This window comes from Balaenoptera acutorostrata, chromosome 15 (genome assembly GCF_949987535.1).
Source record: "Balaenoptera acutorostrata chromosome 15, mBalAcu1.1, whole genome shotgun sequence".
In the NCBI taxonomy this organism is placed as follows: Eukaryota; Metazoa; Chordata; class Mammalia; order Artiodactyla; family Balaenopteridae; genus Balaenoptera; species Balaenoptera acutorostrata.
Window position 1 is genome coordinate 60344023 of NC_080078.1, and position 16285 is coordinate 60360307.

Genomic DNA, 16285 nt, shown 5'->3' on the forward strand with positions numbered 1-16285 from the left:
TAGCTTTACTTTTACCATTTGTCCTAGGGTTTTGTCTGCCCTTTTTTTTTTGGATAGATTTTAGCGCTTGTTATCATTGGTGGATTTGTTTTTTGGTTTGGTTGCTCTCTTCTTTTTGTTTTTTTCTTTTTTTAAAATTACTTTTTAATTTTTAAATTTTTAATAATTATTTTTTATTTTAATAACTTTCCCTTTCTTTCTTTCTTTCTTTCTTTCTTTCTTTCTTTCTTTCTTTCTTTTCTCCCTTTTCTTCTGAGCTGTGTGGCTGACAGGGTCTTGGTGCTCCAGCCAGGTGTCAGGCCTGTGCCTCTGAGGTGGGAGAGCTGAGTTCAGGACATTGGTCCACCAGAGACCTCCCGGCTCCATGTAATATCAAATGGCGAAAGCTCTCCCAGAGATCTCCATCTCAACGCTAAGACGCAGCTCCACTCAACGACCAGCAAGCTACAGTGCTGGACACCCTATGCCAAACAACTAGCAAGACAGGAACACAACCCCACCCATTAGCAGAGAGGCTGCCTAAAATCATAATAAGGTCACAGACACCCAAAAACACACCACTGGACATGGTCCTGCCCACCAGAAAGACAAGATCCAGCCTCATCCACCAGAACACAGGTACTAGTCCCATCCACCAGGAAGCCTACATAACCACTGAACCAACCTTAGCCACTGAGGGCAGACACCAAAAACAACGGGAACTATGAACCTGCAGCCTGCGAAAAGGAGACCCCAAACACAGTAAGTGAAGCAAAATGAGAAGACAGAGAAACACACAGCAGATGAAGGAGCAAGGTAAAAACCCACCAGACCAAACAAATGAAGAGGAAATAGGCAGTCTACCTGAAAAAGAATTCAGAATAATGATAGTAAAGATGATCCAGAATCTTGGAAACAGAATGGAGAAAATACAAGAAACGTTTAACAAGGACCTAGAAGAACTAAACAGCAAACAAACAATGATGAGCAACACAATAAATGAAATTAAAAATTCTCTAGAAGGAATCAATGGCAGAATATTTGAGGCAGAGGAACGGATAAGTGACCTGGAAGATGAAATAGTGGAAATAACTACTGCAGAGCAGAATAAAGACAAAAGAATGAAAAGAAGGGAAGACAGTCTCAGAGACCTCTGGGACAACATTAAACACATCAACATTCGAATTACAGGGGTCATGGAGGAAGAGAAAATGAAAGGGACTGAGAAAATATTTGAAGAGATTATAGTTGAAAACTTCCCTAATATGGGAAAGGAAATAGTCAATCAAGTCCAGGAAATGCAGAGAGTCCCATACAGGATAGATCCAAGGAGAAGCATGCCAAGACACATATCAATCAAACTAACAAAAATTAAATGCAAAGAAAAAATATTAAAAGCAGCAAGGGAAAAACAACAAATAACATACAAGGGAATCCCTGTAAGATTAACAGCTGATTTTTCAGCAGAAACTCTGCAAGCCAGAAAAGAGTGACAGGACATATTTAAAGTGATGAAAGGGAAAAACCTACAACCAAGATTACACTATCCAGCAACGATCTCATTCAGAGATCCTTGATGGAGAAATTAAAACCTTTACAGACAAGCAAAAGCTAGGAGAATTCAACACCACCAAACCAGCTTTACAACAAATGCTAAAGGAACTTCTCTAGGCAGGAAACACAAGAGAAGGAAAAAACCTAAAATAACAAACCCAAAACTATTAAGAAAATGGCAATAGGAACATACGTATTGATAATTACCTTAAATGTAACTAGATTAAATGCTCCAACCAAAAGACATAGACTGGCTGAATGGATACAAAAACACAACCCGTATATATGCTGTCTACAAGCGACCCACTTCAGACCTAGGGACACATACAGACTGAAAGTGAGGGGATGGAAAAAGATATTCCATGCAAATGGAAATCAAAAGAAAGCTGGAGTAGCAATTCTCATATCAGACAAAATAGACTTTAAAATAAAGACTATTACAAGAGACAAAGAAGGACACTACATAATGATCAAGGGATCAATCCAAAAAGAAGATATAACAATTATAAATATATATGCACCCAACATAGGAGAACCTCAATACATAAGGCAAATGTTATAGCCATAAAAGGGGAAATCGACAGTAACACAATCATAGTAGGGGGCTTTAACACCCCACATTCACCAATGGACAGATCATCCAAAAAGAAAATAAATAAGGAAACACAAGCTTTAAATGATACATTAAACAAGATGGACTTAATTGATATTTATAGGACATTCCACCCAAAAACAACAAAATACACTTTCTTCTCAAGTGCTCATGGACCATTCTCCAGGATAGATCATATCTTGGGTCACAAATCAAGCCTTGGTAAATTTAAGAAAATTGAAATCGTATCAAGTATCTTTTCCGACCACAACGCTATGAGACTAGATATCAATTACAGGAAAAGATCTGTAAAAAATGCAAACACATGGAGGCTATACAATACACTACTTAATAACCAAGAGATCACTGAAGAAATCAAAAAAATACCTAGAAACAAATGACAATGAAAACACAACGACCCAAAACCTATGGGATGCAACAAAAGCAGTTCTCAGAGGGAAGTTTATAGCAATACAATCCTACCTCAAGAAACAAGAAACATCTCAAGTAAACAACCTAACCTTACACCTAAAGCAATTACAGAAAGAAGAACAAACAAACAAACAAAAAAAACCCAAGTAAGCAGAAGGAAAGAAATCATAAAGATCAGATCAGAAATAAATGAAAAAGAAATAAGGAAACAATAGCAAAGATAAATAAAACTAAAAGCTGGTTCTTTGAGAAGATAAACAAAATTGATAAACCATTAGCCAGACTCATCAAGAAAAAAAGGGAGAAGACTCAAATCAATAGAACTGGAAATGAAAAAGGAGAAGTAACAACTGACACTGCAGAAATACAAAGGAACATGAGAGACTGCTACAAGCAACTATATGCCAATAAAATGGACAACCTGAAAAAAATGGACAAATTCTTAGAAAAGCACAACATTCCGAGATTGAACCAGGAAGAAATAGAAAATATGAACAGACCAATCACAAGCACTGAAATTGAAACTGTGATTAAAAATTTTCCAACAAACAAAAGTCCAGGACCAGATGGCTTCACAGGCGAATTCTATCAAACATTTAGAGAAGAGCTAACACCTATCCTTCTCAAACTCTTCCAAAATATTGCAGAGGGAGGAACACTCCTAAACTCATTCTACGAGGCCACCATCACCCTGATACCAAAACCAGACAAAGATGTCACAAAGAAAGAAAACTACAGGCCAATATCACTGATGAACATAGATGCAAAAATCCTCAACCAAATTCTAGAAAACAGAATCCAACAGCACACTGAAAGGATCATACACCATGATCAAGTGGGGTTTATCCCAGGAATGCAAGGATTCTTCAATATATGCAAATCAATCAATGTCATAAACCATATTAACAGATTGAAAGAGAAAAATCATATGATTATCTCAATAGAGGCAGAAAAAGCATTTGACAAAATTCAACACCCATTTATGATAAAAACCATCCAGAAAGCAGGCATAGAGGGAACTTACCTCAACATGATAAAGGCTATATACGACAAACCCACAGCCAACATCGTTCTCAAAGGTGAAAAACTGAAACCATTTCCACTAAGATCAGGAACAAGACAAGGTTGTCCACTCTCACCACTGTTATTCAACATTGTTTTGGAAGTTTTAGTCACAGCAATCAGAGACGAAAAAGAAATAAAAGGAATGCAAATCAGAAAAGAAGAAGTAAAACTGTCACTGTTTGCAGATGACATGATACTATACATAGAGAATCTTAAAGATGCCACCAGAAAGCTACTAGAACTAATCAATGAATTTGGTAAAGTAGCAGGATACAAAATTAATGCACAGAAATCTCTTGCATTCCTATACACTAATGATGAAATATCTGAAAGAGAAATTAAGGAAACACTCCCATTTACCATTGCAACAAAAAGAATAAAATACCTAGGAATAAACCTACCTAGGGAGACGAAAGACCTGTATGCAGAAAACTATAAGACACTGATGAAAGAAATTAAAGATGATACCAACAGATGGAGAGATATACTATGTTCCTGGATTGGAAGAATCAACATTGTGAAAATGACTATACTACCCAAAGCAATCTACAGATTCAATGCAATCCTTAAGAAACTACCAATGGCATTTTTCACAGAATAGAACAAAAAATTTCACAATTTGTATGGAAACACAAAAGACCCCGAATAGCCAAAGCAATCTTGAGAAAGAAAAACGGAGCTGGAGGAATCAGGCTCCCAGACCTCAGACTATACTACAAAGCTATAGTAATCAAGACAGTATGGTACTGGCACAAAAACTGAATGATAGATCAATGGAACAGGATAGAAAGGCCTGAGTTAAACCCACGCACATATGGTCACCTTATTTTTGATTGTGGAGGCAAGAATATACAATGGAGAAAAGACAGCCTCTTCAATAAGTGGTGCTGGGAAAACTGGACAGCTACATGTAAAAGAATGAAATTAGAACACTCCCTAACACCATACACAAAAATAAACTCAAAATGGATTAAAAACCGAAAGGTAAGGCCAGACACTATAAAACTCTTAGAGGAAAACAGGCAGAACACTCTATGACATCAATCACAACACGATCCTTTTTGACCCACCTCCTAGAGAAATGGAAATAAAAACAAAAATAAACAAAAAGGACCTAATGAAACTTAAAAGCTTTTGCACAGCAAAGGAAACCATAAACAAGACAAAAGACAACCCTCACAGTGGGAGAAAATATTTGCAAATGAAGCAACTGACAAAGGATTAACCTCCAAAATTTACAAGCAGCTCATGCAACTCAGTATCAAAAAAGCAAACAACCCAATCCAGAAATGGGCAGAAGACCTAAATAGACATTTCTCTAAAGAAGATATACAGATTGCCAACAAACACATGAAAGAATGCTCAACATCACTAATCATTAGAGAAATGCAAATGAAAACTACAGTGAGGTATCACCTCACACCAGTCAGAATGGCCATCATCAAAAAATCTACAAAACAATACATGCTGGAGAGGGTGTGGAGAAAAGGGAACCCCCTTGCACTGTTGGTGGAAATGTAAATTGACAGAGTCACTCTGGAGAACAGTATGGAGGTTCCTTAAAAAACTAAAAATAGAACTACTATACGACCCAGCAATCCCACTACTGGGCATATACCCTGAGAAAACCATAATTTAAAAAGAGTCATGTACCACAATATTCATTGTAGTTCTATTTACAATAGCCAGGACATGGAAGCAACTTAAATGTCCACCGACAGATGAATGGATAAAGATGATGTGGCACATATATACAATGGAATATTACTCAGCCATAAAAAGAAACGAAATTGAGTTTTTTGTAGTGAGGTGGATGGACCTAGAGTCTGTCCTACAGAGTGAAGTAAGTCAGAAAGAGAAAAACAAATACCATATGCTAACACATATATATGGAATCTAAAAAAAAAAAAGTTCTGAAGAACCTAGGGGCAGGACAAGATTAAAGACGCAGACGTAGAGAATGTCCTCAAGGACACAGGGAGGGGGAAGGGTAAGCTGGGACGAAGTGAGAGAGTGGCATGGACTTATAAATGCTACCAAATGTAAAATAGATAGCTAGTGGGAAGCCGCCGCATAGCACAGGGAGATCAGCTCAGTGCTTTGTGATCACCTAGAGGGATGGGATGCGGGGGTGTGGGGGGAGATGCAGAGTGGGGAGATGTGGGGATTTATGTGTGTGTATGGCTGAATCACTTTGTTGTAGAGCAGAAACTGTCACACCATTGTGGAGCAATTGTACTCCAAAAAAGATGTTAAAAAAAAAAAAATCTGTGCAACTCAAAAAAAAAAACAAGAAATCAATTACTGTAGCCCATTACACCAATAGGCTAAAGAAGAAAAATCACATGTCATATCAATAGATGCAGAAAAGGCATTTGACAAAATGTAACACTCATTTCAAACCTTCAGTAAACCAGGAATAGAGGGGAACTTTTCAATTTGATAAAGAATATCTACAAAAAGCCGATAGCTAGCATCATACTAGAAGGTTTCTCACTAAGAACAGGAACAAGGCAAGGATGTCTCCTCTCACCACTTCTTTTCAATATTGGATGTTCTAGCTAATGCAATAAGAAAAGGAAATGAAAGGTGTACAGATTGGGAAGGAAGAAATAAAGCTATCTTTGTTCATAAATGACATTATTATTTATGCAGAAAATCTGAAAGAATCAGCCACAACAGCAGCAAACTCCTGGGACTAAGAAGCTATTATAGCAAGGTTGCAGGATTTAAGTCTAATGTAAAAAAATCAATCATTTTCCTATATACCAAGAATGAAAAGTGGAATTTGAAATTAAAAAAACCATAATATTATTTAATTTAGCACCCTCCAAAATAAAATAGATTAAATGTTAAGAAAATACATACAAGATCTATACAAGGAAAAGTACAAAACTCTAATGAAGAAATCAAAGTACTAAATATAGGACAGATATTCCATGTTTATGGATAAGAAGACTTAATATTGACAAGATGTCAGTTCTTCCTAACTTGATCTGTAGATTCAAAGCAATCCCAATTAAAATCTCATTGAGTTATTTTGTGGATATCAACAAAATGATTCTAAAGTTTATATGGAGAGGCAAAAGACCCAGAATAGCCAGCACAGCATTGAAGGAGAAGAACAACATCAAAGGACTGACACTACTCAACTTCAAGACTTGGTATAAACCTACAGTTATCAACACAATGCGGTATTGGTGAAAGAATAGACAAATAGATCAGTGGAATGGAATAGAGAGCCCAGAAATAGAACCACATAAATATAGTCAACTGATCTTTGACAAAGGAGCAAAGACAATACAATGGAGAAAAGATAATCTTTTCAACAAAGGATTCTGAAACAACTGGACATCTACATGCAAAAAAAATGAACCTAGACACAGACTTTATACCATTCACAAAAATTAACTCAAAATGAAGTCACAGACCTAAATGTAAGATGCAAAACTCTAAAACTCCTAGAAGATAACATAAGGGAAAATCTAGATGACCCTGGGTTTGGCAATGAATTTATTTATTTTTACTTAAAAGAATTTTTTTTTGGCTGCACTGAGCAGGATGCAGGATCTTAGTTCCCCCACCAGGGATTGAACCCAGGCCCCCTGCAGTGCTGCAGTGGAAGCACGGAGTCCTAACCACTGGACTGCCAGGGAAGTCCCTGGCAATGACTTTTTAAATACAACACCAAAGGCATGATCCATGAAAGAATTAATAAGCTGGACTTCATCAAAATTACTAATTTCTCACCTACAAAAGACACTGTCAAGAGAATGAGAAGACAGCCACAGACTAGTAGAAAATATTTGCAAATGACATATCTAATAAAGGACTGTTATCCAAAATATACAAAGAACTCTTGAAGCCCAACAATAAGAAAACAAATAACCTGATTAAAATAAAGGCTAAAGACATTTAGCAGACACCTCACTAGAGAAGATATATAGATGACAAATATGCATATGAAAAGATACTCGACTTCATATGTCATCAGGGAAATGCAAATTAAAACAATGAGATACCATTACATATCTATCAGAATGGCCAAAATCCAGAACACTACCAATACCAAATGCTGATGTGGATGTGGAGCAATAGGAACTCTCATTCTTTGCTGGTGGAAATGCATAATGCTACTTTGGAAGAGAATTTGGTAGTCTCTTATAAAACTAAGTATACTGTTATTACATGATCCAGCAATTGGGCTCCTTGATATCTGCTCAAAGGAGTTGAAAACTTATGTCCACACAAAACTCTGCCCATGGATGTTTATAGAAACTACTGATAATTGCCATAATTTGGAAGCATCCAAGATGCCCTTCAGTGGGTGAATGGATAAACAAACTGTGGCACATCTAGACAAAGGAATATTATTCAGAAATAAACTATCAAGTCATGAAAAGACATAGAGGAAACTTAAATGCATATTACTAAGTGAAAGAAGCCTGGCTGACAAAACTACTTACTGTATGATTTCAACTATGTGGCATTCTGGAAAAGGCAAAACTATGGAGACAGGAAGAGGATCAGTGGTTGCCAGGTGTTAGAGGAGAAGGAGGGTACTATAATGGTGGATACATGTTATTATAAAGTTATCCAAACCCATAGAATGTACAACACCAAGAGTGAACCCTAATGGAAAACTATGAACTTTGGGTGATAATGATGTGTCAATATAGGGTCATCAATTGTAACAAATGTACTATAGGCTCATCAATTGTAACAAGTATACTATTCTAGTAGGGATATTGATAATGGGGGAGGCTATGCGTATGTGGGGGCAGGGGATATATGAGAAATATCTGTGCCTTCTGTTCAATTTTGCCGTGAATCTAAAGCTACTCTAAAAAATAAACTCCATTTAAAAAGAAAGTTAAAAGGACAAAAATAAGAATAACAATGATTATCACTCAAGAATGCTATATAGGATTCAGTACGATAATGGACATGAAACATTGAGCACAATATCTGGCACTTAGTAGGCACTCAATAAATTTAAAAAAATCCTTAGAACAGTGACTTACAGATTTTACACTCTCAATGAATGTTAGATATTATAATTTTTTAGTACTTCCAATTAGTCACTTCATTCATTTATTTGTTTGTTCAACTACAATCTCATTCACCTCTTTGGTCTTTAATGAATATCTATGGGTACTTAATCTACAGCAGACACTGCTAAGTGTGGAGGGCTAAAGGAAACCTGGTTCTTGCCCATGACAAGTACATAGTCTAAGATGGGGAGAGGGATGTACAAAGGCCCAGATGACTTTAAGCCAAAGTGGTCTAAAAAGACGTGTGCACAGTGAAGGGAATTGTAGATGAAGGAGGGGCCAACTGTGTATGGGTGCAGCAAGGCGGGGAGGGATACGGAGAAGGTTTCTCAGAAGACGGGACATTTCACTGGAAAGGGCAAGGATGTATGCATGGAAATGGAGAAAACTGGTTCCTTTGCTGTATAACAAACCACAGGAAAACATAGTGACAACAACCACCCGCTCTGTGGCTTGTTAGGCTCCTGGACAGTTTCTGCTGGCCTTCACTCCAAATTCAATTTCTTTAACAGATATGGGGAATATCTACTTTTCTTGAATGAATTTTGATAGTCTGTGTCTTTCAAGGAATTCATTTTATCTAAGTTGCCTGATTTATTGGCATAACATTGTTCATAATATTCCTTTACTTCCTTTAAAATAGCTGCAGGTGCTTTCATTACTGATATTTGTAATTTGTGTATTTTTTATTTTTTCCCAATCAGTTTGGCTAGAGATATATCAGTGTTTTTCATTTCAAACAACCCACTTTTAGATTCATTGGCCAACGGGATGTTTGCAGAAGTGAAATGCATAATTTCAACTTTTGACTTTCAGATTGGGAAGGAGGGTGCCCATCTATTCCTCTTTTCTTCCTTCCTGCTGGATGGCCTGTGGGCTTTTGCCTTGAGCTGGAAGAACCACCTGGAATTGATAGGTGGAAGTTATGCGTGGAGGACGACAGCATTGTAAGACAAGAAAACCTGCATCCCTGAGCTGCTTCCCTTGGCTCTTATATGAGAGAAATTAATGCCCATTCTGTTTAGGACCCTGGCAGTTTGGGTTTCCCTGCTATGGCTGCTGAGCATATATCCTAACCAATAGAGCAAGGTCACCTAATTCTGGGGTTCAGCTAGCAGGCCGACTGCATCTCACACGTTGCTACAACCTCTAACTTCTGTTCTACCAGAAATAAATGGGGCGCTGTGGCCTCTGCCTGCTATTCCTTTGTTTTATTGATAAAATCCTTCAGAACCCAAGTGGGGGGGAGGGGTGTTTAGACATAGCTCTAAGACACATGTGCTTGGGGTTGGTTACAAACTCCCCATGGATTTTTAATGACACACCTTAGGAGACTCCTTTGAGGATGGAAACCCAAAGGCAGGGATCACGCTCTTGTTGGTTTTTAATCTCTCTGGACAGAGCCTGGCAGAAAGCAGGCACTCAGGAGACGCTTGCTGACAGGGCTGATGCTTGAGGGATTTAAGGTCTGGGGCAGGCCTCATGTGGATGGGAGGATATGGAAACTTCTGGATTTCCTTTTTTCTAATAGAAACCAGAGCAGAAGTCTGCCTAGTTCACCCTGCCCCTTCTCACTGGGGACTGGTACCTATCTCCAGGCCAAATCAAGGGGCATTTGAGAGAGTGGCAAGGCTCCAAGAGGAGAGACGAGCTTCCCCCTCCGCAGCTGGGGGCCTGCTGTCCTGCAGAGACTGGGAGGCCCAGCTGCATTCAGACACCAGAACTGGGCCCTGGTGAGAGTTCCTTGACACCAGGAGAAAATATGGACACAGGTTCTGGTGCTGACTGCCCACCTGGGGCACTTGGAGGTGGGAAGCTGACGCTGGACCAGCTTGAGATGTAGAAGGGGGAGAGGAGGCGGCTGCGGCAGGGCAATGGAGCCCATGAAAGGGAACTGGGCTCAAGCCATCACGATAGGACCACTACTTCCAGAGCAGTTAGCGGTAGGGGAGAACCTCCAGAGGCCGAGTCTGAGGGGCACGTTGACCATGCTGGAGACACGCAACGCAGAAAGCCTGCATTTACATGCCAGCCACGCGGCGGGCTTCCGTGGCCAGGCTGCATCAACACCAGTGAAGTAGAACTTTGTCATTTTTCTCCTAATTTCCTCTCTCCCTTCTCCAACTCTGATGGATCAAGCAATAAGAGGGGAAGGAGGAAGGAAGAGGGCGCATGCACAGTGCCTCCTTCTGCAAGCCCAGGTCAGGCCTGAGCTGAGCATAGGGCAGAAGCTTTGAGCTGGATGTGAGGCTGAAGCTTCTGTGTAGATTGGACTGGTCCTTTATATCCGAACAGGGAGGCGTGATTGCCAAAATGGGGTTAGTCAGCACCAGTGACGGAAAGCTCTGGGATCTGCTTGGGGTTATTTCAAGGGGCAAAGACTGAGGAACCCTGAGAGCATGTGTGAAGGCAGAGAAGTTTCCGGTGGAGTTAGCAGGGCTCTGGCTGCAAGAGGAGGAGTGTGGCACAAGTTGGGGCGAGTCCAGGGTGAGCAGAGGTTGGGCCACCACCCACACCTGCTCTGTGAAAGAGTTCCAGTGAAGATTTTGAAGTCCCTTCTCACTCTGACGCCTGTAGAGACCCTGGAAGAGTTTGCCTGGCTACACAGAGAGTGCCCAAAGCCTGCCTGGGCAAGGCACTCCCTCCAAGGTGCTCCCTGCCTGCTCCAAGGCAGCCAATCTATTTTTGGACATCATCTTAGAGAGGTTTCCTAAACTGATTTGAAACGTCTCCCTAGTTTTGCATTTGGAGCCACACGGAACAACCCCACTCCTCTTGGACACTGGAACATAGAGACCACGGCCTCCCCAAGGCCATCTGTCCTCCAGAAGGACATGGCCCCAGCCCCCCTCTCTCCTTCTCCACCACCTTAGTTGAAGCAGCAGTCCTGTAAATTCAGTGTTGTGTGATAGCGCTCTTTTTAACATTTATTTTGAGAGTGTGGTTGTGAGTGTTACAACAGATGGCTAACCGTCATCCCCCCACCTCCACAGTGGCCTAAGAGAGAAGCAGGAATGTGCCAACTGCAGGCTGGGGATCAGCAAACAGTCCAGACCATCTTCTCCCCCCATAGCCATTTGGAGAGCTGCTGGGTCAGGTGCCACTCCGTGCCCACAGCATTGAGGGTATAAGGGCTGAGCAGGGTCATGGAGCTCACAGAGTGGGCAGTGTTGAGGAGAAGCTTGAGGAACATGCAAACGTGATCAAGACGTGGGCCAGGGTGAAACCAGCCCAGCCTGGGAACAAGGGAGGGGTGTGTGTTGGAGGCTGGAAGTCCGAGTCCAGGCTGCCTTGGGGGACGGAGTGAGTTTCCCAGGCTGGACAGTGTGTGTGGGCAGGGGACTCACTCCACAGGTGAGCCCTGCCCGCTCCGTGTTCCCAAGTTTGTATGGGGCCCCCTGGCCCCTTCACTTGTTCACTTTGATGGACAGCATGCCCTTGATCGCGGGGAACTTGTTGCAGGAGAAGTTGGCGAGGAGCTGCTTGGTGCCACTCCGGGTGGGCAGGATCTCAAAATCCACATAGGACTGCTGCCTGGGGTTCAGCGTTGGCATGCTGATGGGGAAAGGCAGGAGTCAGCATGAGGCCTCAAGTCCTGCTCTGGTCAAGGTCACTGCTCCTTCAACTCCCTCTAGCTGCCACCCTGGGTCATCAAGCCCCTTCAGCTCTGGGACCCCTCAGCAGGGGAAGGCACGGTGGGTGGATCCCATGATCTCCCAAATATGAGGACCAGTTCCAAGCTCTGGTGACCTGGACTTCCCTTGAGTTCAAGTTTGGTGAACCCCCAAGCCAAATGCAAACGTATATCCTTATGGGCAGATTCCCAAGTTCAGAGGCTAGAGGAGTTCTGTCTGCCCTGCCCCGGGCTCTGGGGAGGGCTCCTCTGCCCCCCTCCCACCATCCCGCACTGGGCCCTCAGCCTGGGACTCACTCGATCTTGAGGCTGTCCAGCAGCAGGCCGCTCCCCTCCACCATCAGCTTGCAGTCCGTCACCAGCTCATCCAGCGGGTTGGAGAAGAGTACCTTCACGGTCACAGGCTTTTGCACCTGGGCCTGGTCCAGCACCTGTGGGGAGAGAGGTTGACAGAGTCAGGGCTGGGCTGTTCATTTCATCTGCCCTTGATGAGAGCCGACGGGGCTGTGCCGGAGACTTGGTGATGGGGAGGATGTTGCTGAGGACAAAGGAAGGCAGGATAACGATCCTTAGGAGGTTTAGTCCTCCTAAGTTCCAGCGACATCCATGCAGGGGGTTCCTAGGAAATTGCTGTCATCCCCAGGATACAGACGGGACACCCAGGCGTGGAGGAGAGGCAGCACATCACAGCGGCTGAGAGGGCTTAAATTCCCAGCTGGGTTCACGGGCCCTTTCTCAGTTCATCTCGGGAAGGGCAGTCCCCATTTCCGAGGACATGCCACATGTGGTCTTCACAGGGTCCTTGATCAGGGCCTGGAGAAACCTAGGTTTCTGGTCAGAGAAGCACCCTGGACTATTTGTTTGCTCCCAAAGATGAAAGCTTGTGCTCGTGCTGAAAAGCCGCCAAGCCTGGGCAGATATGTCATCTCCCTGGGCCTTGACTCCCTCCCTGATAAAGAGGGCTGATCCCTCCCCGCCTCCCTCCCTGGGCTACAAGGGACCAAATGAGATCATGGATGCAGAAGAAAGCGCTTTGGAAACAGAAACTGAAACTGGGTGACTGGTGGATTTCTTTTCTTCTGTTGAGGATCCTTAGAGGCCGCTGCTTTTTGTTCATTTTGTTTTTTGTTTTTTATTTCTTGCCACCAATTCTCACTGCAACCATTTTACATCTTCTTGCTAGACCCTGCAATGCCTGACAATAATTTGTGCATAATTGAAACATTTTAGAGACCATGATCTATACCATAATTTCTCCCATGGAACTCATTTAAGAGTATGACATGATTTGAAGAGTGAAGCATAACTTTATACCATTGGGACACAAGAGTACATAAACAGTGCCATATTTTTCACACTGATGCTCAATTTGAGATTTTCGTGTATTTGTTTTCCTTTCTTTATTGCTGCTTACCACCCTGTCCTATTGACCTAAATCTGTGCATGCACCCAAAGAAGACGATAAGAGCCACCAGAAGACTGTGTCTGATTGTCAGTAGGTCATGGGCCAATGTGAAGGACATCACCCTTTGGAACAAAGTTCAGATTGTATGGTCTGGTTCTAAAGTCCTCAATGCCTACTCCCAATCAGCATCAAGTAAGATAATAGAATTTTACCCAAATTATTATCTTTTCATACAGATCACCCACGTACCCTGCTCTGAGTGAGCTATGCATTGAGTCATTCAATCAAGATGAGATTGTCTTGCTTCTCTGAAGGCTGAAGTAAGGGGAGGTTGCGTTAAGAGCAAATTCACACAAAGATGCCCAAAAGAAGAAAGAGCAGATGTCCTTTAAAAAGATTAAATAAGAAAGTTTTTGATGGAATATTTCCAGGCTGTGTGTGTTCTGATTTCCTTTTAAAAGATGTTACACTCTCTTGAAAGACAAAGCTGATTTGATATGGAAGTCTAAAAGATGTAGAGTAAAAGTATTGAATTAAAGAGAAAGCTATAAGCAGGTTTGAGGATATTGGATAAGGGAATATAATGGGGGAAAAACTATCTTCATTTAAACACTGATAATTTTTATGCAGAATGTTTCATTTCGCAGCCTGAGGAGTGGGAAATGACACTTGCTGCCTGTCATTCTACAGGGATGGGGTGCATTTCTTGGAAACGTCCTGGGAAGCAGGAGAAGCTCAGGGGACAATCATGGATTGAGGATGAAAACTCGGTGGGCAGGAAAGAAGGCGAGCCTGGAGCCCAGAAGCTCTGTTCTAGTCCTTCCCAATGGGGGGGCTGTTTCTGTTTCACAACCACAGTGATGGGCCCACAACAGGGGTGGCACCCCCTCCCTAGCCCTGGAGGTGATGGACCACCCCCCTCCCCCCATTCTGAAGCACAGTCTAGACTAACCAGGACAATGAAAGAGCTCAATTGCAGGCTAGCTGCATGGAGCGGGTGCCTTGGGTCCCCCTGCCCTCTGTCTGACATCAGGAACCTCTGAAGCTGGGGTGTAGCTTAGGGAGGGTGGGACTAGGGCAGCCACAAGTACTCTAGAAATCTGGGGCTAGGGAGGCTAGTGGCACCGCGATGGAAAAAAAAAAGGCAATCTCTGTCTAGACCGCTGGCACAGATGGTACAGCAGACTCGGGAGGAGCCTGACCCATGAAGCTCTCTATGGGATCCCATGGGAAGATCCCATCTTCCTGACCCATTCGTCTGCCTGTCCTTCCCTGCCAGGCTCTCACCCCTCAGGTTTGTGCTGTCTGGCTCTGGCAGTCTCCACACTGGGCTGGGGTTGGCGTGGGTAGGGACAGGCTTGGAGTCAGCCAAATACTTCCAGCCCCAGTGCTAAGGAAGGAACAGAGTGGCCCCAAGTGCCTCCCGCCGACCTGCAAGCCCCCACATGCCTGGGCTCCTGAGGGGGAGCCTGGGAGCAGAGCCTGCAGCCAAAAAATGAGGTATCCTCATTCTCAACCACTGGGAAGATGCTGTTGCTGGCTCTGGATGTGCTGGATGCCCTGGAAAGGGCCTGAGGTCTAGCCCTGGCTCTGGCAGTAATTGGAAATTCCCTTCTCCTCTCTGGGCCTCAGTTTACTGATATGTGAAATGGCAGGACATGGGAGCTCGAGACTCGGTCTCTAAGAGTCCACAATTCTGTAACTCTGGGGTCTAGAGTCGGGAGATGCACGTGAGTTATGCCCATTTCTGATTTGCTCTACAAATGTGTCCGGGGGCTGAACGGTGGGTTTCCTGCAGTCAGGACCCACCCCTTGTGGCCCCCTGTGATTCCCAAGCCTGGCACAGCCCAGGACACAGCAGATGTCCAGCAGTGAGCTGAAGAGCCCCTCTGGCCACTTCTCAGCTGGCATTGCCAGTGGGTCTAGAGCTGCAACCAAAGAAGCCACAGGGCAACGTGCCTGTGGATATTGCCAGACAGGGAGCAAGGATGCTGCTTTTTTTTTTGCCTCGTCACACAGCTTGCAGGATCTTAGTTCCCTGACCAGGAATTGAACCCGCGCCCCCTGCAGCAAAAGCTCTGAGTCCTAACCACTGGACCGCTAGGGAAGTCCCAAGGACGCTACTCTGAGTGGAACTCTTGGCTGATCCATTTGGCAGAGGCTGGAGCTGAGCTGGGCCCGGTCCTCGGCCTGACAGCAGGGAAGGGCCTTCTTTGTGGTCTGGGAGGGCTGGGCTGGCTGGAGAAGCACCCCTTCAGCACCCCTTTACCTCCAGGGTCAGGGTGGGGTTGTCCAGGATGATGTCCCTCTCCACCACCACCTCAGTCTCGTCGGTGACCTGGCACACGGCTGTGGCCCGGATCATGTTGTCTGCCTTCAGGTACTTCTCATACAGAGCATATGCGATCTTTACAGGATGCTGTATTTCTGGAAGGAGAAGTCAGGCAGCAGAGTGAGAGGGAGTGGGGTCGAAACCTTAAAAGCTGATGCCAAGCCAAGTCGATGTGAGCTGGCTGGGAACATCTGGAGCCCAGGCTTGCCTGAGCCCTCCCTGCCAGGCCCTGTGGGAA

At 43.5% G+C, this 16285-nt stretch overlaps 1 protein-coding gene across 1 annotated transcript in view; it reads right to left on the bottom strand.

Annotated features, from left to right (window-relative positions):
• Nucleotides 1–11666: 11666 nt before the first annotated feature.
• TGM3 (transglutaminase 3) overlaps nucleotides 11667–16285 on the bottom strand; it is a 108693-nt gene continuing 104074 nt past the window's right edge. The window contains exons 15-17 of the mRNA XM_057529708.1: nucleotides 15985–16142; nucleotides 12608–12741; nucleotides 11667–12231 (exon numbers count right to left, since the gene is read on the bottom strand). Of these exons, the coding sequence (XP_057385691.1) occupies nucleotides 12084–12231; nucleotides 12608–12741; nucleotides 15985–16142 (440 nt within the window). The 3' untranslated portion in view covers nucleotides 11667–12083. The remainder of the gene's footprint in view (nucleotides 12232–12607; nucleotides 12742–15984; nucleotides 16143–16285) is intronic.